Here is a 21,756-nt window from a genome sequence, read left to right on the forward strand (position 1 = left end):
TGTTGCAGGTCTCTGGCGAAGGCCCCAGTCAGAGTAACTGGCAGAACAGCTGGAAGCAGAGTGAAGTGCCAAATGGAAATCAAATCCATGTCTGGCTGGACAGGGGTGCGCTCAAGGACCAGGCACCTGCTCACTTCCACACCAAAGCAGCTCAGGGACTTCACAAACCCCAACCGACACCAAAGCGGGAGCCAGGGGCTGCTGGTTCCTTTTGGCCCAGCGGCTGACACGGGACCCAGCCACCGCCCAGCTCGCTCCACCTGCAGAGTTCAAACCAGACCCTTCCATGGCAGGACCCGCTCGCTCACCGGCCTCCACGATAGCAGGCTTGTTGCTGGGACACACGGACAGGACCTTGAGCACCCGGCTGGTGGTCCAGAGCAGCTTCTCGTAGGTGTAGCTGCGCATGATCTGCACCAGGGCTTGGGGTCCCCCATTAGCCAAGATAATCAGCTGCAAGAGAAAGCCGCACTAGCCAATGCTCCCGCTGAGCTTCCCTCACCTCAATTCCTTTGCGCACCAATGGGGTGGTGACGTGCGACATTGCCACTCCTGAGGGGGGCAGAGGAGAAAGTTCCTGCATGGGGAGCTGCCGCCCTCCAGCGCAGCATCAGGGCTTGGGAAGGTTTTCACCCGCTGCAGCCCTGAGCCCCAGAAGGTTAAAGACCAGATTCCACCTATCAGAGAGATGCGCCTAGCAGGGTCCCCCTGGTGTCAGCCCTGGTCCGGGGAATGTAAGAACAGCCCTGGAGGGTCAAACCAAAGCTTCTAGCGCAGAACCCTGGCTAACAGAGCGGATAGTACGTTTGTAGATGCTGCAGACGACCCCCAAGATGGGAAAAGGGTCCAAGCACTTAGGAGGAGGGCAGGGTTAGAATTCAAAGCAACCTCGACCCACTGAGGGACAGGTCTGAAATCAGCAGGATAAAAGTCAACCAAGACAAGGGCAGAATGTTCCCAGGGAGAGAGGACGGAAGGACAAACGCAACTGCAGCCTGGGGACCAACTGGCGGAGTTCTGCTGAAAGGGACGTGGGGTTCTGGCAGACCGGAGCGTGAGCGCTGACTAAGGTGCGAAAAGGACTTGTCTCAGTCTGGGCTGCGGGAAAAGGCGTGTTGCGCCCAGACCCTCGGAGGTAACGGTCAGGCTGTACTTGGCACAGGGCCGGCCCCAGCAGCAGTCCCGCATCCAGCCCCGGGCACAGCACTTTGGAAAGACGGCGACAAACTGGAGAGCTCCAAGGGGTGCGACAAAGGGATTCAAGGTGGAGGCAACCTGAACTAGGAGAGGAGGCTAAAACCGGGGCATTTTAGCCTTGGAAAACGGTGACAGAGGGGAGCTGAGAGCAGCCTTCCGACACATTCGGGCTGGTTCCCAAAGACAATGGCAATCAATTGTTCTGTGCATCCACCCACAACAGGACAAGCAGGGGGCTCTCGCAGGGAGATGCACATTGGATCAGGACTCTGAGCCACACCCCAAGTGGGTCTTGCCTCCATTTTCATGGGGTTGTGAGGAGTTTGGACGCCCACGCCCCACCCACGGGGCTCAGGTGACTGGCCCCCACCCCGGGGAGAAGTGTCAGGGTCCAGTTTTGCCTGCCCCCACCCACCCAGGGCTCTGTCTTTGGCCCCCTGCTCAGAGGGTCGCAGAGTCATTTTTGCTGTCAGAAGAGGGTCAGGGTGTAAAATTTCGCTCCCCGCTGGATTAGAGAGGGGGAGTGTTTCTAGCTCTCCAGGTAGCTCAGCTCTGGGACAGGCTTCCAGGGAGGCTGGGAAACCCCCATGGCGGGAGGTTTTCAAACACAGGTCAGACGAGCGCCCAGCAGCGACAGTCCAGGTTCACTTGGTGCTGCCACCGCGCAGGGGCTGGACTTGACTTGGGAGTCTGGGATTGGATGGCCAGTGCACTAGCAGAGTCAGCAGGTCCATTAGGCAACCTCAGGGTGAGACAGACTCTCAGGACAAGTCACAGGGCCCCAGGCCAGCCTGCCCACTGCACTATGAGCACAGCAAATTCAGAGCGACTGCCCCACCCCAGAACGGCCCTGCAAGGAGGCTGGGGCTCCGCTCAGGGGCACAAGGAATCCCACCCGAGAACCAGAGGTTGCAACCCTCTCCGCGGCGGCCGTAGCCACGGCCATGCTGCTGCGGAGCCTGCCGAGCCCTCCCAGGGGGTTTGCTGCCTGCCTGGGTAAGTAGGATTCTCTGGCTCTGCAAGGAGGGATCTGGTTTCGGCTGGATACCCAGTGGGCTGTACCGGCTGGCACCGAACCCTGTGTTTCTGCACTATTCCGGGCAGCCGAGCCAAGCCGGGGGCGTGTAGGAGTAGGGAAGAGCAGCTCTTGTTTCAAGGCTATAAATATGGTCTAGACCAGAAGGACACACAGAGCCGAGCTCATTGGTCGGGAGCAGGACGGAGGGAGGATGGGCTGATGCCCACCGAACAGCCGTCCAGCAGCTGGAGCGAAACTGCCACCCCAGTTTGCACTGTGGGACAAAGCCCAGGTTGAATCTCCCATTCTGCCACTCCCTTCACGGGCTTTCCTGGGTCTAACCAACAGGCCAACTAGCATCAGGGAGCAGGCTGTCCACTGACCCCCTGCCCCCGGCAGGCCTGGACCCAGCAGCCACGGGCTCACCTTGCTCTCCTGGTTGCCGTAGGCCAGGAGCTGCAGGCAGTCGGTGGTGATGGCGAGGAACTTGGGGTTGTTCTTGTTCAGCAGGGGAACCATCTTCTGGAGGCCGTCGGCCAGGCGCACGGCCATCTTGGCGCCTTCCTGGTACAGCAGCAGGTTGTGCAGGGTCGTGATGGCGTAGAACAAGACCGACTCAACCGGCGAGCTGCGGGGAGGGGGGGAACGGGACGGGAAGGGGAATGAGGGCGTTTGAGCCCCTTTATGCTCACTGATAGGGGGAAGACCCAGGCCGCAGAGCGACAGAACACAGCCTGCTGGGATGCGTCGCTCCGGCAGACCGCACCTCCATGTCAGAAGGGGAAGGCTGCTCCAGGCAGCACGCCATTTTCTGCCGGTTGGGTGCGGCCCGCTGGCAGACGGCCACCGCAGCGAAGAGCCGGGCAATGCTCTGCCGCCCCGGGATCAGCACGAGAGAGGGGCAAGCCCTGGCCCGCCCCTAGGGCTGAGCTGCTCCACCCCTCACTAGCCAAGCAGAGTTTCTGTAGTGCGAGCCCTCGGCGGTGAGCGCCGCACAGGGGACCCAACCGGGAGACCTGGAGCATTCCCAGTACAGCCGATGGAGGGAGACCGCAGGGGTCTGGCCAGGCGCTGGAAGCCCAGGAGATGCCAGGCTGCAAGCGAGCACGCAAAGGCTCCTCTGACCAGGCTCGGCTAAGCCTGTCGGCAGCTGAGCCGCCCTGCAGCCGCCATCAACCAAGGGGCTTTGCAATGAGGCCAAGCCAGAGCCCTTTCACTGCCTCTCGCCTGCCCTGGTTCTGCCCCCTCCCGCTGGACGGCCTGGGGGTGGGCACGGCTTTCGCAGCCTCTGCAGAGGGGCAGCCTGGCAGCTGTTTGCTCCCGCCCCGGCGCCCGGGTACCTGAGCATCCGCACGAGCGCGGGGATGCCCCCGGATTTGAAGATGGCCAGCAGCCCCTCGCGGTGGTGAGAGAGGTTGTGCAGGATACTGGTGGTGCAGCGGGCTGTGTCCAGGTCGCTGGTGTTCTGCATGGCCCGCACCACAGCTGCCACGATCTGCGGGGACTGCATCAGGGCGCGGCGGGATGCCTCCTTCTTGGACAGCTGGTTCACGATCATGGCTGCCTTGCTGACCACAACCTGGGGGCGGGAGAGAAGGTTGCAGATGGGAGGGGGCCCCAGCTGACGCTGGGAACCAGGAGCCACAGCAGGGGCAGGGAAGGGAGATGCCGTCGGGGGTGGACCGCATCAGGCTTTTCTAAAAACCTCTGTGCTAAGAATGGTTTTGGGGCAGGTCTCCGGCCTGCGCCTCGAAACAGAGCTTGGGGGTCACCCACCCTGGCACCCCACCCGCAGGCAGACGTGACTCTCGCTCAGCAGGGAGAGCAGGAGGGTGATCAGGCGACAGGGACACAGCAGAGAACAGATGATGTGTCAGCACAGGAACCGGAAGCCGTCAGCACCATCCAGCTCGGGGAGAGGGGCCAAGAGGGGGTCCCCGAGCCGACCCCTGGCCCCCTTCCTCCCTCTGCAGCCAGACCAGACTGCCCCACTCCACAGCCCAGCTCCAATTCCAGCCAGCCAGGCCCCTGCTGCTCCTCTGTCCAGTTGCCCAGGGAAGAAAGGCATCACCTGGTTGCCTAGGTTACAAATGGGCTGGATGGCCCATGGCCTGTGTGAGAGAAGTCATCTCACCCAACTCCCACCACCACTCTGATGCTGTGCCCAGGGAAACTGAGGCACCCACCTGATGTTACTACAGGACAGAAGGAAACTCATGGAGCCTAACCAGGGGAATAAAATCCTCACCCCCCACCCCGCCCCCACTCCATCACCCGCCGACCGGAGGACTAGGGTGCGGGCTGCCTTGTCTTGCCACATGGCCAAAACCAGTTGCAACCCCAGGAGAGCTCCATTCCCAGATGGTATTAAAAAGTCAGGAGAGAAAGGAGAGGAACTGGCTCAGCTGTGCTGGGACAGGTTCCCGGTTGCTGTACCTGGGAGGGAGGGGGGGCGCGTGACCTCAGTGCTTTGCAAAAAACAGGAGGTGCTCAGCCTTGGCCGGATCTCTGAGGGCCTCGGCTCTTGCAGCCCCTTCCCCACCAAAGCTATGGTTCTGGTGGGCACGGAGCTAGGAGATGGAGTCCTGGAGCGGCCTCCAAGCATCCCCAGCAGGAGCGGGCCTTGAGCCATTTGCGCCCTTACCGGGTCCTCATCATTCAGCAGCTTGGTGAGCTCTGGGATAGCCCGGGTGGCCAGCTCTGCATCATCCTGGTAGTTAATCAGGTGCACAATGGCCGATTTCAGCATCTGCGAGGGCTCAGCCAGCCTCTGCACGTTGGTCTGCTGGCCCTCGATCTGAGTGGTCATGAGCAGAGAGCGGTCCTCCACGGTCTCAGGGTACATGGCAGCCCGGACGCGCTGGGCCCGTGTCATGGCCAGCTGAGACTCCATGTCTGCTGCAGGAGGAAGGAGAGCAGGAGGGATTGTTAAACTCCCAGGCTCCACTGCCAGGCCAGCAGATTTCCATTAGCCGAGCAGGAGCTTAACACAATGACACCGTAGCGTCAGCAGTCCCAGCACACAGCGGTGCTTGGCATTGTAAACAGACACAGCAGCACAGAGATAAGGGAACACTTAATTAGGCAGCATGATTAGGGAATTATCACACAAGGCCTGTTAATTAGAAAGAAATTAAGGGCATCTGCAAGTTGGGACCCGCTGGCTCAGGGGACTGGGGTGGCACATGGGGGCCTTTCACCATGGGGGTGGTTGGGATAGATCCAGCTCAGGGAGAGCTCTCGAGGCCCACCGGGATCTGTAACCTCTGGGAACAGCAGGTGGCTTTGGGCCAATTCCTAGCAGATCAAAATAGCCCCAAAACACACCATGGCCTCGGAGCAGGCTCAGTGAGCCCTGAGCTACTCCACTGTAAAGCCTGGTCAACCTCGTTTCTTCGCGCAGGGCTGGGAGAAAGGCTTCTGCTGCAGTCCCAGCAGGTGCAGCTCAGAGGGGGGTTGGCTGCACACATGGAATTCCCCTTCTGAGAACAAAGGAAGGGCCCAGGCTGGAGCGGCACAGGGGAAGGGGATTTACCCTTTGGGGTCAGTAATCTGGATCCCTCTCCTCCACGAGGAGGGCCAACGTCCAGCCACTCGCATTCTAACAAGCTGACTCAGCCTCACGGAAGCCGTCCCCCGGCAAAAGCCAGACGGCAGGCTGGCTCCAGCAGGCTCCGCTGACAACATGCAGTGCTCGTTGTATGCAGAGGTTTCTGGTTTTCTTCCCCTCTTTTTTAGGCAGGCCAGAGCTGCTCCATCACTCGCTACTCCTTGCGAGCGACAAGCTGCAACGCCTCAGAACAGGGCTGCAAACACCCTCCCCGAGCAGCCCGGTCACAGACAGGCAGAGTCGGCTGATCACGAGGCTTGGATCAGACAGCGCCTGTCTTGAGGACATCGCTTAAGGAACTGGGGAGGCATACGGGGAACTGAGCTCGGAATTAGAAATGTGGTCATACCACAAAACGTCCCCATCGTGAGAGCCATCCTGCACGCAGACAAGCTGCTCCATAATTCACCGGGGGAGGAGGAGATTTATTTTAAGCTGCTGCGACAGCCACAGCGGGGAGAAAACAGAAGATGTATGGAGCTGCACCTAGAAAGGGGCGGATCTAGTACTGGCCGGGGGGAAGTGAAGAAAGGCTGGGACAGAGCAGCTGAATTTCTGTACCACCCTCAACCGAGCACCTGGTTGGTTCAGCCCCGACCTTACACCCGGCCACCTGCGTCCCTTACCTGCCCCCGCGCTCAGGCCTTGGCCCCCCGTCTCTCGGTAGGTGGTCGTCTTGATGGTGTAGTGCTTGGCATAGACGTCCTCGTCATCCCCGAGGCATCTGCTGCTGACCGAAGGCACCTGGGTGTTCGCCCCAGAGTGTATGCCCGAGTCATAGGTGTAGGTCTGCTGCCACTCCGTCACCTTGATGGGCTGCTCCATCATATTCATCACCTCCATGGCTGCCCTGCAGAGAGACGGGGGCGGAAGTTACAGCCTCTGACCAAGCACATGGGCAAACGGAGCCGGATTCCCATTCCCAGCAGACAGACGCTAGCCTTGGCCAGGTTCGCCCCGCCCCGCCCCGCCCCACCCCATCTGCAGCTACGCGCTGCTTACCCGGGTCCCTCCCACGCGTGCAGATTGCGCTCTGCCGTTCTCTTCCCAACCAGACGAAAGGCTGCACCAAGATGACTAATCCCCCAGCTCAGCACTTTGCCTCTCTTGTTGGGACACGAAAGGAGGCTGCTGCTGGTCCAGGCAGCCTGAGCAGCGCTGGCTCCCCACTGGGTCAGGCTGTTCTCTGCCGCGGTAGGCGTGCGCAGGACGGACGGTACCGGGGGACGGACGGAGACCCTGCTATTCCGGGCAGCACACAGGAAGAGCTGCTTCCGGACAGAGGAACTGGGAGACAGCTGAACCCAACCCCAAGGGTTTGGCATTTAGAATAAAACGTGGGCTGGCGTCAGGGGCGTTTCCGAGACAGCCTCGGCGTGCCTAGCAATTGGCGAGCCACACAGCCCGGGCGAAAGCCCCCTGGCTGGCTGCTGGGCCCAGGGCTAACAGCTGCTGTATCCAGGCTAGAGGAGAGAACAAGCAGCCCTGTCTCGGGGCAGGCACTTACCAGGAGTCTCGACAGCTCCCGGCGGGATCAGTTACAGCCCCAGTGATAAAATTAGAACGACAGAGCTCTGCAAGCTCTGCTCTGGACTGCCATATGGGAGCGCCAAGCTCCAGCCGCCTCTCTCCTTCCTGGGGCTGGCAGCCGGCTCGGCCCCTGGGGGAGGAGACGCCCCACTCCCCATCCAGGCAGCCACCGCCCTGCTCACAAGGGAGTACCAGATGCCAGCTGCGATACTGCGCTCAGCCATTGCCGGGGAGAGGGGCCCCGAGGAGCCTGGACCAGTAGGGTGGGATCCCTGGGGGGTGGGGATCCAGCCTTCCCCATGGTGGAAATGCATTATGCTCAGACACACCCCTGCCCCGGCTCACCCCCACTGCGGGGGGGGCAGAGCACCAAGGTCCAGGGGGACGCGAGGCCAGGCTGCTCAGGGGGACATCCGCCGAGAGCGGCAGAGGCACTCGGAGAAACAGAGCCAGCAAGGAGGGTGCTGCCAGCCGTGGGCAGAGGGGGACACCGAAGACAAGCCTGCCTGCGCATGGGGGCTCCGCAAGGCGACGCCATCGCACTAACGGGTTAAGGGAGGCAAACAGCTGCAGCTGGGTGCAGACACACCCAGGATAGGAGTGGCAGCAATAGCTCCTGGGACCCAGGGGAGACAGGAAGGAGGCACCCCTGAGAACCTGCCAAAACCCTGCTGAAAGGAGACACCCAAGAGATCAGTCTGGCCTTGCTCGGGGGCACCTGAACAGGTGCTTTCTGCTGGCACTGGGGGGCTGTGAGGCGTGGGAGGAGGATCTGGAGTTTTTGCCTCCAGGTCACTGCTTGAATGCGTCATGCTGCTCCCAGCTAAGCTAGTCTGACAGCTGCTTGGCCTGCCCCAGGGGAGCTGCTGGGTCTCTGGCCTGCTCCAAAGGGGAGGCTGGTTTGCACCATGTAACTGGGTGGCTGCCTCTGAGCGTGGCCATTCTGCACCCGGGCCAAGAGGGAACCCCGACTTCTGTAACCCACACAGTGGCACCCAGACCTTACGCAGAGAACGACCGACTCCTCTCCAGCCTTAGCTGAGGGCCAGCTGCCTCTCAGCTCCAACTGCAGAGGCCCCAGGTTCGGGTCCGCCTGTGGGCGGTTATATTTCCTTCGGGAGATGGTCCCATGACGTTAACGCAGCCAGGACCGGAGCCCTGGGCCAAGCACATTGTGCACTTCCTTCCCAGCCGTGTTGACCCCGCGTTACCCAAGCTTCTCTCTATTTACAGCTCCAGCCGGCGTTTGCTTCTCCCGCCTCCAGCCGTGTGCTGAGCCCAACGCCAAGAGACACCACCAGCTCCTTGCTCAGAGCTCACCGCCCTACCGAGCGGCTCCCACTCCGGCTGGGGGAGAGAGGGGGGCTGCAGTCCCAACAGGCACCTCAGACCACTGAACACAGGAGGGGTTGCAATTCAAGCAGCACCCAGACCCGAGTTCCCTCCAGTTTTTTCCACCCATTGGTGGAATAAATTTTCCTATGTGCACCGAAGCACATGAGGACGTGCACCCCCACTGGAGACCCAGGCTGCCGGCGCTCTGCTTATCAGCTGGGAGGCAGCTGAATCTCTCTCAGGCGGTCGCCCAAGCGCTCAGCTTACAGGGAACGCCGATTCAGACCCCGAGCGAGGCCACTCTGCCTTCACTGCAACCCAGCCCCGTTATCGTGGTTGAGGAGTTGGCAGCATGGAGGGGAGGGAGTCACTGCAGGGGCTAGAACAGGTTTGCTATAAACCAGCCCAACCCAGGGAGGCCTGGCTGCAGAGTCACTTGCACCTGGTAGGGTGGGGGGGCAGCCCAGAGAGCTCAGATGAGCAGCAAGCCACAGACTGCAGCCCTGGCCTCATGTGCCTGGGAGGGCGAGTGCTGCTCACCTGGAAAGCACCTGGCACTTCCGGGCAATGCCACAAGCCAGCCAGTAAAGCAGGGCACGGCGGGCAGCCTCGGCCCAACGAGAGTGCCCTGCAAGAGCCGGCAGCGTAGGCTTGCTAGCAGGGCTGCCAGGCTGAGAGCAAGGAGCATGCTGCCTTGACTGCATATGGGCTTGCACCAGTATTGGCCCTCCCCAAAGCAAGCCAAGTGCATTTCGGCCAGGGCGGATTTGGGGGAAGCCGGTTGCTCCAGGACCCCAAACCTCTGCAACTGGGGGGAAGTGGGAGGAGGGCCCCACTGAACCAGAGTATACAGGACACACATTTCTCTGGCCAGGCCTGATTACAGCCCCAGCCCTTGTATTGAGGGCAGGGCTCACTCCACAGCCCTCCCCAGAGCTATTCCCCAGAGGGGATACTGGAGTCAGCACAGCTGAGCGCAGAGGTGAAGCTAACCCAGCGGGGGCCACGCTCTGCACCCCGCTTCTGCTCTCAGCACAGCTCCACTCCAGCACACAGTGCTCTGCCAGGGGCTGCCTGGCCCCAGCAGCAGCCCACGTTTAGGCACTCAGGATTAGTGGAAAACAAACAGGCGTTGGCCCAGCCCCAGCGATAGACTGCTCCGCACACCTCCCTGCTTCCTGCGGAGGGCTGGCGGCCCTGGGAAAACACAGCGGAAGCTTTCCAGGAAAGAGCCTGGGGTGTGGTTTGCACTCAGATAATGGAAGCCAGAAGCTGCTCAGGTCCGGCTGCCATGCATTGCCCTCCCGCCACCGCCCCACCTGTGCCCCGGCGTCCCGGCTGGGGTTCTGGCACTAGCAGATGGGAGGGACACCCCACTCCTCCCCTGCCAGCCTCCCCCCCATCCTGGGTGCCTCACAGGAGCTTTTCTGCAGCCAGGAGCGAGCAGGCCGATGCGCAGAGGCAGGAGCGCTCCCTTTTACGGTCACGACGAGCGCCAAATGGACTTCACCTCGGCTCAGCTGCAAGGTGGGCAGGGCGTTGCCAGCCCGCCCCACGCCCGCAACGCCCAGCCCCAGAGTCACATGGCAGGGGAGGGAGGGATGAGTCACGGTTTCAGACTGGATAAGAGGAGAAACGAGTGTGAAACCAGCATCTGCTCACTGGGAGAGGCAGCCATGGGCATTTCCAAAGGAGGGACTTAATTTCCACCTTCCCCTGATGCTCTGAGTCACAAGTGCTGGGAGCTGGACACCGGGCAGACCGACATCAAGCAATGACATGGCACAGCCCAGCAGGCCGAAGCTCAAACGCACTTTAACCCATTTCAGTCCCTGAGCCAGCTGGAAGCTAATCCAGCCCTTCCCCCCAATCGCTCAGCCAGCTGATATCTAGGGTCTGACTCAGGGCATGAGCACCAGCTTTCATAGGGCGACTGCACCTAGCTGCGGTCAGACAATGTTTGCTTGGGACTAGTTATTAAGCAGCTTGTTTTCCTGACCGGGCTTGGTCCCAACACGTCTGAGCATGGCCTATTCTTCCCAGGCAGCTCAACGCTGCAAGGAACAGCACAGCACCGTGCTCAGGGGAGACCAGTCCGACCCAGGGCCTAGTGGTGCATTCAGACATGCCAATGCAGGGACAGAATTCGAATCGTGGCACTGGAAAAGGTTCACGAAAGGGCAACAAAAATCAATCAGGGTTTGGAACTATTGCAGGAAGACAAGAGATCAAGATGACTGGGGCTTCATAGCTTAGAAAAGAGGAGACTAAAGGGGGATATGATAGAGGCTAGCAAAATCATGACAGGTGCGGAGAACATGAATAAGGAGGAACTATTTAGTGGTTCCCATAACGGAAGAACTAGGGTCACAAAATGACAGGTTTGAAACCAACAAAAGGAAGTATTTCTTCAGGCAGCGCCCGGTCGGCCTGGGGAGCTCCGGGCCAGAGGACATCATGAAGGCCAGGACTGTAACAGGGTTCGGAACAGAACTGGGGTCGTTCATGGAGGTTAGGTCCACCAATGGCTAGGACTGGAGTCGCTAAGCCTCTGTTTGCCCGATGCCACAAACAGGCGGCTGGGAGATCATTTGATGGTGACCTGTTCTGTTGACTCCCTCTGGGGGCACCTACCATTGGCTGTTGTTGGAAGACAGGATAATGGGCCAGATGGATCTTTGGTCTGAACCACCGTGGTCCTCATGAAACTCTACTAGGTTCTTGCAATCTGCACAGACACCTGCCCATTGTTTCCTAGCTAGTCCCCTGCGACTGTCCCAGGTACATTCTAAGGACAGCGTTCTGTGCTTGTCAGGCTGTAATTTTAAGCTATAAAGTTGTAATTGTATTTACTGGTTAGGTTACAACTTGAATGGCTTTGTGCATAATGCATGTTTGTGGTAGTAAAAAAAAAAAGACACTAATGGAAACTACTCAAGGCTATTATTCCCCATCACCAGACAACAGAGTATGCTGGAGGGGGAAGTGACAGGGATTTAAAGGCAGGAGGAGAACTAATGCAATGCACCGGGGGTCAGCAGACGTGCTCCCCACACAGCCTGCAACTTTAATTCCTCCCCCCCATTATTCCATCAGTCATGGGCAGAGGAGCCAAGCTGCAGCCGGCTGCCAGGAGACCCTCAGAACAAGGCGCAGAGCAGCTCCCCCAGACAAACGGCCTTGTTCTGAAGTTGCCACCTGCTACCAAAGAGCACCAGCAGAACACATCCCAGGGCAGGGTTCGCTAGCGACTCCACACCCTGCTAAGGGCAGCAAGGTGCCTGGAACCCCCAGCCATCCTGGACAGCTGCCAGGGCTTGTGGAGAGTCTGGCCTTTCAGCCACAACAAAAGCAAGGGAGTCACCTGGCCTGGGGCAGGAAGAGCGAGAACTGACCCACTTCTTCCACAGCTTGCTCAGTTCGGCGAGCTCCAGAGAGACAGCTAGCTCCCTGGGCTCAGACAGCAGGAGCAGCTTTCCCTACCAGAGAACAGGCCGGCGTTTTGCAGCTGGGACAGAAAACCGGACCTGTGGAGCATGAAGAGGGAAGTCTAAATACAAGCCCCAGCGAGGCGACTTGCTCGGAGCCGCAGAGAACATCTGGGCAAATTTACAGAGATGGGGCTCATGCGTGTGGCCAGCAGGAGAGGGGAGATGGCCACAAGGACATGGGTCTCGGCTGGGGGCCCTCCAGCCCAGCCAGAGCAGGCCCCATCCGCGGTGGGCCTGGCCTGGGAGCGCTGCAAGCAGGGATGCTCCAGTCTGGCCAGAGCGGTCCCCTCCCTTTAACTGGTTAACAAGTCAAATGGGCCTTGACACCCCTAATTGGCTGGTAGTTGAGATGCGGAATTGGAAGCTGAAGAGGCTACACAAGTTCTATAAACAGATCCAATCGCTGCCATGGCCAGTTAACCCTGCGCAGAGATTCAGGTTTTGCTAACGAGAGGCAGTTTTCCATTTAAGGGAAAACTGAGATCACCCTACGGCCAGGGCCCCCCCAAGAGGAATCACCCCCTCCGCCTCCCTCCAGCACCACTCAGCATAGCGGGGCTGTTAGAGGACGTCCAGCCAGAGGCCAGCAGAAGCAGCAGGTTTGATTCTCCGGTGCTCACGAGGTGCATAAACAGCAAGGACGAGCTGGTTACACACAGACTGCGCGCAGAGATGGACAGGAACGGAGCAGTGATCTGAAGGAGTGTGACAGCTACCTATTTGCCAAGCATCCTTGGGTTTGGCTGAAGCACCGACTGCTCACACATAATACGAGCCGCCACCGCAGCCTCTCCGGCATAGATGGCGGTCACTGAAGCTTATCAATCAGGTGACTAGTCCAGGGCTGTTTTATACAATGAAACTGACCAGGCCAGAGGAGTTTTGGCAGCAAACAGGATAATTAGTCGTCCACAGCATCTAAGAAATCCCTGCTCTGCCAGGCTTTGCAGAAAGAGTGGACAAAGCCCATGCCCCTGTGACACGGCATCCAGTCCCACAAAACTGCTAGCCAGCTGAAGTGCAGGCAAGTTATGCTGGCTAAGGGCCTAGCCTCCTAGACTGATCAGTTCCCCAGATGAAGTCTTCAGGCCAGCTGGACGCCACCAGCATTCTTCCCCAGGGCCAGAAGATCCTGACAGCACCTGAACATGATCTGACTTGCCTCTGCTGGCGAGCTGAGCCCTGCTAGGGAACAGCGGAGGAGTGGCAAGGCACACAGCCAGGAAAACTGCACACTGCAAGATGCTCCTTGTTTACGTGGCCTTCCTTGCAAGCGTAGGAAGTTCGGAATTAGCCTTGTTCCGGCTGAGCACCTCTCCTTCGGGGATGGACTTTCCCCTTTTGCTCACCTCTCTGGGGATGGGGGGGAAAAGGAAGCTGGTTCTATTCAGGTAAGAGCTGCGCTGGAGGCACAAGAGGTCTTTTGATTGCATGAGTGAGAGTGAACGGGGTCTATTAATGCGACCAAGAGCCTTGTGAGCAGCGAGAGCATTTGCACTTTGACCTAGTTTCCTCCAGAATCTCATCCTCGCTATGGAACGAGAGTGTGCCACATTTCAACACATCTGGCAGCCTGTGTTACTCACTAGCTCCCCCGCCTCTGACCAATCCCAAGCACTGGCATCTTGGGAAGCATCTTTGTAGGTGTAGCGAGCAGTGAAAGTCAAGCAACGTGCGAGCCTGCAGCGAGCGTGCTTCCAGCAACGGAGCTAGCAGAAAGAACGTTACTGCTTGGCTAAGAGCTTGGCAAACATCAGTGGCTCCCAGCACCATCTATTCTGCGTAACCATACGGCGCCGCAACAGTACAAGTGTATCCTGAGACCTAGGAGTCCCCAGTTCCGTCCCTTTGTCAGATCAGGGCTTAGTGCAAGAAAAAACTCAGTCCGAAAGTTGCAAGATACATGATTACCTTGAACTTCCAGTGGCAGGCAACTTGTTCAGCCGGTGGGCAACAGCGGCACTGCTGCAGAGATGGTCCCTCGTAATTTGGAAGGGCTGGAAGAAAGGACACCTTGGTCTTCACTGTGTTCGGTGCAGAGACAAGATGGGAAGGGAGTGTTTTCTGTGCCGCTGCAGTCGGCACAAGATAGAATGAAATGATGCATTTGCTCAGCCTGGAGAGTTTCTCTGACACTTCACGCCCTCCATACGGGGGAGGTGGCCTCCTGCTCCAGTGCAGCAGGCATGGAGACAAACCATCCTGTGAGTCAGAGAAGCCTTTCCCCCAGGATATCAGCCATGAAGACGCCTTGTAGGAGAGCGTCAGCTACCACGAAGGCCACAGCCTTGGTAGTCACTAGTATGATGAAAGCTGAGCTGCAGTGGGCGGGCTTGTCAGAGCTAAGCTAACCGGTCTGTACACAGAGAGGTTTCCAATACCACAAGCACTGGGACTGGATTAGGAAAGCAAGCACATTTCTGGGAAGACTGAGGGTGGATCCAGATGGACAGACAGCAAGTGGCGCTGACAGGAGAACCCATACAGTGAGCAGTGGTGAAAACCCTCAGCCTGCTGTTTAAGGTAAAGCCATGGGGACGTATGCCAGCATCCCCCATGCACGCAGCGTTCAGCCCTGTGGCCAGGGAGGGAAGTTTAAAAACTGGGCCCTGAGGGCACAAAAACCAGAAGGCAGAATTAAAAGAACGTGGACTTCAAGTCTCCTGATCCAGGGGGTTCAGACTCGTGAGTTTTCAGCTCCGAGTTAGCAGCACTGCAGGAACCTACAGAGAAGTAGAGCCCAGATAGCACATCCCACGAGGGAAAGGGTCCTCCCTCCCATAACGGAGCAGGAACCGATTCTGCCACTAGAAACGTTTGCATTCAGAGATTGGCTAAGTCAGGTCATTCTATTCGGGGCCTCATCTATTTAAAAAAAAAAAAGCCAACAACCACCATCCACGTGTCTGCTTGTCTGCTCCCCACACTCGTGGAGTAGTGCAGCAATGAGAGGCCAACAGGAAACACTTACGACTGAGGGGGGTAGATTTCCCATTCTATTACCAGCTCCAGCAGAGACACCAGATCTCTCCCAGGAGATCGCGTCAAGGTCAAGCCCTACTTCTTTAATGGAGCACTGGGCAGCAGTAAGCAGAGCCTTCCCAGCCATCAGCTTCGAAGTGCTCTGCTGGCAGGAGTTCTAGGCACTGACTTGATTGACACACCACTAATGCAGGCTCCATGCTCTGTTGTGCCTGTGCAAGAGCTGGAGACCTGCAGATAGGAGCAGAGATCCTGAGCTACCCCACTCCTCGACAATTACCCTGTGCAGCCATCTGAAGGGTGCCAACAGACAGGGCCATCTAAAACACAGAGCAAGCAGAAAAGTCACTGGGCCACATGGACCGCTCACCCTGTGGCCGCTCTGGGCCTTGACTCAGCCATGGGGAGATTTACAGCATCAGTGGGTTGGTAACAAAACAGGAAGCAGAACAATGGCTGGGGAGAGCCGCCCATCTGCCAACACTTAAGGGCCATTACAAGAGACATTCCCTTTGATGTTGTACCTCCGGCTACCTGCTGAGCTCAGCGGACTAGTCTGTCCGGGACAGGATGGAAGCCCGGAAACACGGAGATGGCAAACCAGGCTAGACACACCCTTGAATCAAGGGCAGAAAGTTACTAAAACAGGACCAACCTCAACCCGAGGCCCCCAGGCTTCAGGCACCTGCGACAGAGCAGCTTCTCCTGTCTCCACCAGAAGATGGTGGGAACTCTGCAGAGAGTTGCGTACAAATACTCTTTCCCTCATCTCTTGTCGACACCTTCCGCCTGCTGCTCCAGATCAGCACATGGGTTTAAAAGGTGGCGACAAGCGAAGATTGGTCCATGCACTAGCTGCTTGCTGCAGCCCGATGCCAGGTTGGAGCATGAGATAACTGCACACTTCCACACCCCAAGTCCTGGCAGGAGCCCGTGGGGCGCAGGCAGCGAGGTCAGAGCTGAAGCGATCCGAGCGCTGGACTTGCGACTCTGGAACCCACTTAGATGCTGGGAATTATCCAGGAAGTTCAATTAGGCAGTTCCACAGCCTCAGGAAGGGGACAGTAGCCCCACTGACCCGAGCACGCCTCCTTCTAAAGAAGGACGGCACAGTTACAAAAAGGCAGGTGGTGACACGGAGGAGCAGAGAACGGAAGGGAACCGAGCGTCACCAGCCATGAAAGATTGAGCCACTGGCCAGCAACTACAGGTATCTCCCTGTGGAAGCTGAAGGGCGCTGCTTCCGGTTAATTACTGGCTAACATGCACCTTTCCAAGCCAACCACTTGCATCAAGTCACAAGGGTCCAGCTACGCCGATCGTAAAGCTGTGCCCATTCACAGTCAACGGTCATTAGCTGCACTGAAAATCCACACTCCCTGTTCCAACCAAGACATCTGCATGGGTTGGTTCCCAGCATCTGGCACCTGACAGGTGGAGCACACGTGGGTTTCCCAGGTGCGGACGAGCAAGCTGCAGCTCACTGGTGCACCAGGCTGCTCCCTCTGAGGCATGGCAAATTACCCCTTGCAGAGATCCAGGAATTCAGACCAAAGTGCTGCCCAGCATACGACCAACTCTATGCCAGGAAGTGGCCCAAGAATTACATCGGCACCAGGGAACTCTTCAGAAATTGGCACCACCACTGTCAAGTGGGGTGGCTGTTTCTAGCCCTGAAAGCATTTATGTAAAATGCTTGGCAAACACTTTGGAGAGTAAGCAACTTTAGCGCACGGGGTTTCACTTCCAGAGGCAGTCGTCCTCCGACAGCGAGAGTCCAGGCTGGCCAAATGCGTGTGCATGTTGGGAAGAACAGGACATGAGATGGAGTTTAAGGCACAAACGTGTGAACACAGAACCAAGGGTTGGATCAGACTGGACAGTTGAGCCATCCATTCCCCCAGAGCAATGACCTGAAACAGGGTTTAATTCTTTCTGATGAGAATCCCAGAGTCAAAGAGTTCAGAATCCTGACAAGGAGCAGAGGGAGCTCAGACTGGAAAGAAACCAGAAGCCTGGAGTCTCTGAAGTTATTTGATCTGCATCCAGACAGCTTCATTTCTGCCCAGATAATGTCCGACACACAAGCCTACAGTAAACATGCATCGATTTGCAGCTCAACTGGCTGGGCCTAGTTCTCCTTCTGCTCGGCAAGCGTTTGCCTTTACCAGAGTTCCAACTTTAAACTGTTTTACCGGTGAGCCACCCCCCAAGAAAGCAGCAGGAGAGCCGTAAATATTGTTGCATTAAATTAAACCCTGTCCCCAGAGATACTTCCAGCTGTCAGGCTCAAATCACTCACAGCAACATGCAGGACTGATGGGTCGGAGTTACGCACATCCTCTACTCACCCCCTTTGAATCACAAGCCAAGGCCAAGAGCCAGAACCACCAGCTCCAATTAACAGGATTTGGGACTAAGCGCACAGGGCTCTACTAGAGCGCCAGCTAACCACAAAAAGAGGTTAAATGAAGCTCCGACATTACGTTAACCCCTTGGACAATGCAGGGAATCCTGCTAAGCAACCCCGCAGCTTGGAGACGGGCACGTCGCCACATTTAAGGGTTACGCTACTGTAGCCAGTCTAGTTACGCTTTAGAAATCCTAACTCGTGCTTCGAATTTTTAGCAGATTTCAAGCAGAGGCGGGTCAGTAACTTTAAACACCTTTGGGCAGGATGGTGTTGAGGGCCCCCCCCCCCCCCGCACTTGAGGTTTTCATTTGTCATTCTACATAGAAAAGCCACCCCCACAAAAGGCTGGAGGGAGGGACGGGCAAAGGAGCAGCCTCAGCACCTTCTGGCACACAAAGCAGCCCCTCTGCTTTCTGGAGAGAACAAGAGGTCAGAAGGGCTGTGGCTGGCCCCAGTCGGGAAGCCCAGTGTTCACAGCTATGTGCAAGTGGGATGAGTCTGCGGGACTGTAATTAGTTACTGTGGCCTGGAAAAGAGGAGGAGAGAGGCATTTAAAGCCGTCTGATAAACGTGTTGCAGGAAGGGGGCTGGTGATCTCCAATCCTCCCACCAGCAAATAAGGCAGGGAAAGCAGAAGAGACCAGGAACAGCACCACACCTAGAGGAGGGAAAGGAAGGGACATCCCTTTTAACTCCGCAGTCACACAGCCCAAGTCCCAGCTACCTTTCAGAAGGGTTCAGTCCCGTCTGATTATCTCCTCCCTTCAAAGGGTGAAAGTAGTAGACAAACCAAGTTCTTTAGCGACAAGCCCTGATCTCAGCCTGTCTGCGACATTACGCACACAGCGCTGAACCCATTCGCATGTGGGGAACCACCCTCTGGGCCGCAAGGGAGGGAGGGAGAGTCCTCCAGCAAGGCCTCCTTAGCATAGGCGGCAGCAAAAAGGGCTACGCGTTCACACGCAAGGCGGGAGCAATACATCAACCACAACGGCCGATTTCAAGTAGGGCGTTTTGTCCTGCAACAAACGTGACTTCCCACTGACTTTGCCACCAATAAATCAGATACAACATTCGGCCTCAGACGTGTCCTAAAAAGCGCATGAAGCAACCCTATGGGTGCACCAGGTAAGTCCTTTTGGTGAGGCACAGACACCAAGAAACTTCTGGGATCTCATGACTGCATCGAGGTCTTGGAATGGCACTTACATCCCTCAGAGGAGCATGGGGAGTGAGTGTTTAAGAGCCACATGAAGGAGCCTACAGATGCAAACGGGTGCCTGGGGGTTAACACCACATGCCCGAGTCCCAAAGGCTTTGAAGGAACTTTCAGAAGCGCCCAGGGAAAAAAGTACTTATCAAATTCTGGCCCTGAATCACCACCTGTGTTTTAAGATGATCAGCAAGGTCTGAATGGAGCCTGTACTGCTTTTAAGTTGTGGGGGGAGGAGGACAGCCAGAAAGGACACCCATGCCCTCCCCCTGCCTTCCTATGCCACCCTCTACGGTGGAGACTGATCACTTCAGAGCAGGTCAAAGCTGCTTCTCCTCCTTTTAAAAACCCGCCGCAAAGTTTCCCCACCAGTGGAGCTCAGGTAGAGGCCCCATGAGCTACCCAAGACTAGTTGCTGGGCGTAGAGAGGGGTAGACAGCGAGCAGGAAGGAAGGGGGAGCAATTCACAGGGCACTGAGGGACCTTTCATGAGGAGGCGGCCCACAAGTACAGGAGCAGCACTCTGAAGAAAGCTGAAATTAGCACAATCCAAGCTTACTGCCCCCGGCCAGCCGCCCATTCTCTTAGCTCTGTCATCATCCCTGCAAACAAAGGAACGGAATTCCTTTGTTCTCCTGGCAGGTTCATACTGTACTGGAAGCATTCCCCCAGCATCCCAGGTCAGGCAGATGGAATCAGCTGGCTCTTGGGTAACGTCATTCCAAGATGCATGAAGTGGGGGAGGGGATTTGAAGACAGGCCAGCAGACGGGGACGGTTATTACAAAATGGGAGGGAAGGAGTTTAATGCCATCACTGGAAAGCAAAGCTCATTTCTAAGACTGTTGATACAAGGCCGCTACTGGTGCGTGCATTTCTCTGCGCTCTGGTGCGTGCATTTCTCATGAGCTCCTTCACACAGATCTCAGCTGAAACCAAGAGCCGCCAACTGCTGCATGTTTCTCCACCATGATCTGCTTTGCTCAGCTGCAGCTTTCCATCAGTGGCACCCACAGAAACAGCTGCAGGCCAAGTGCATTCTCCAAACCCTGGAAGCGCCTTGACTCTACCCAAGTTAAGAGAGAGACAACGTCACAACACCCAAGTCAAGTCAGGGCTGTAATATTCCAGCCCCTCCTAACAGACGATGACAAGGTTTTGTCTTAATAGCTTCCTCTAGTCTCCCCTTGTGAAGATACGCACAGTGCTTGTCAATGCAACTATCCTTCCCTGGCAAGCGTGTGGCCTGTACAAACACCCTGAACGCAGCTTTCCCTTAGGCTGAAGTTTGGCGGCTGTGGACATACAGCCAAAGCAAATGGTTGGTGGGTCTACTCGGCGCTAGCTGTTGGCATTTTTGCCTTACCTACAGCAAGTCGCTCTGCTTCCTGCCACACCGACGCAACAAAGCCTGGCACGAGGGGAAGCCAGGGAGCTGGCGTCTGCCAGACAGCACACAGCTCAAGCATTATCTCACCGCCGTATGTACACGTGGCTACGTCCAACAGAAGCAGCCGATCAGCCTGCTCTATTGTCTCTCTTGCTGATATTTTCCATCGGATTAAACCTCTGAAGCAGTGAGCTACTCAGCCATGAAGAGGCATTTCAGAGATGCCAAAGCCAGACAGGCGGCTCCAAGTCCGAGGGCTGCTATTCACAGGACAATTCCCACCCCCACCCAGATTACTGAGCTTGCATTTGGCTCCCCCAGAAAGGCGGCCAGCCTGGATTTGAAGACAGATTAAGAACCCGCCTTTGTCCTTGGCAATTTGTTCCAATGGTTACCACCCACACTGAAAAACGCGTGCCCCATTCCCACCTGACAAGCTTCCAGCCACCAGCACTTCTCACTTTCTTCGCTCCTTTGGAGAGCCCATGACTACCTGCTGTTTTCTCCCTAGCAAGAGACTTTAGTGTAACCGTCACCTTTTTATCAGCTAAACAAAGGAGCTCTCAGGATACATCTACGCTTCCCAGCAGAGCGACCTGGAGAGGGTCAACGTATTGGGATTCCATTTCATGCACCCAGTGGGGACACACAAAACCGAACTATCAGGGGTCAACAGTCGACCCTCGTACTCCTCATTCTCGCCAGGAGTCAGGGAGGAGAACAGGGCAGTCTTTCCCCGTTGACCTCCCTCAGCGTGTGGGGCCAGGTAAATTGATCGTAGCTCGAACAATCCCAGCTACGCAATTGCCATAGCTGGAACTGTGGATCTATGATTGACCTGGATCAGGTCTCCGGTAGGTATCTCCTCGAGGCGTCACGTTTGTAGTAGCTCCGTTCAGCAGCCTCTCCATCAGCCCCGATAAACGGTGACACCACAGCAGGATGCAGTCTTCCGACAGCAAGCTCAGCCATGCCACAGACATGGATAATAGTCATCTTCTTGCCCCTACCTGAAACACCCTCCTGCCCCACCCCACCCTCAACTGGAGAGTCAGGGAGCCACGCCGTTACACAGTGCGATGCCCTGATTCAAACACTCTCATGAGCAATCCTTGAGGAGCTGAGCAATGCCACCGAACATCCCTTCTCCACCCCAGCAGGGCCCGGGTGGAGCGCCAGGCGTGTTCTTTCCTGCCCCGCCACCACCTGGAAGGAAGGGCCGGCTGGCAACACTGGGGCCAGGCACTGTTGCTAACACAGCTGGTCTGCACGCACTCAGTAACACCTGCTGTGCATCGGGGCAACACTCCTGCAAACACAGGGGACTTGTACACCAGGCTCTTGGGCTGCACGCAGCTTGGGCAAAGTGCTGCTGTACCCGAGACAACGGGCCATCGAGATGAATTCCAACGCCTCAAGTGCACTTACGCAAGGCCCTTTCGGGGCAATCTAGACAAATCAGCAGGCCTCTCGCTGCAGGGAGCTGGCTAGAACCCAGCCGGCTGAGTCCACTCCACCCGGGAGCCGCAAAAAATGAAAGATCTTGTCCCAGTGGGCCGAGCCCATTTCAAGAGCTTA

The 21,756-nt window shown here is 57.2% G+C and overlaps 1 protein-coding gene across 2 annotated transcripts in view; it reads right to left on the minus strand.

Moving 5' to 3' along the window:
• JUP (junction plakoglobin) overlaps window positions 1–21,756 on the minus strand; it is a 48,539-nt gene that overhangs the window by 9,560 nt on the left and 17,223 nt on the right. For both annotated transcript variants that reach the window (XM_074979303.1, XM_074979302.1), the window contains 5 exons: window positions 6,452–6,675; window positions 4,860–5,113; window positions 3,556–3,794; window positions 2,642–2,843; window positions 309–453 (listed from right to left, as the gene is read on the minus strand). In XM_074979303.1, coding sequence (XP_074835404.1) covers window positions 309–453; window positions 2,642–2,843; window positions 3,556–3,794; window positions 4,860–5,113; window positions 6,452–6,668 — 1,057 coding nt within the window. In that variant the 5' untranslated portion in view covers window positions 6,669–6,675. The remainder of the gene's footprint in view (window positions 1–308; window positions 454–2,641; window positions 2,844–3,555; window positions 3,795–4,859; window positions 5,114–6,451; window positions 6,676–21,756) is intronic.

The sequence above is a fragment of the Carettochelys insculpta genome, chromosome 28 (genome assembly GCF_033958435.1).
Source record: "Carettochelys insculpta isolate YL-2023 chromosome 28, ASM3395843v1, whole genome shotgun sequence".
Taxonomy (NCBI): domain Eukaryota; kingdom Metazoa; phylum Chordata; order Testudines; family Carettochelyidae; genus Carettochelys; species Carettochelys insculpta.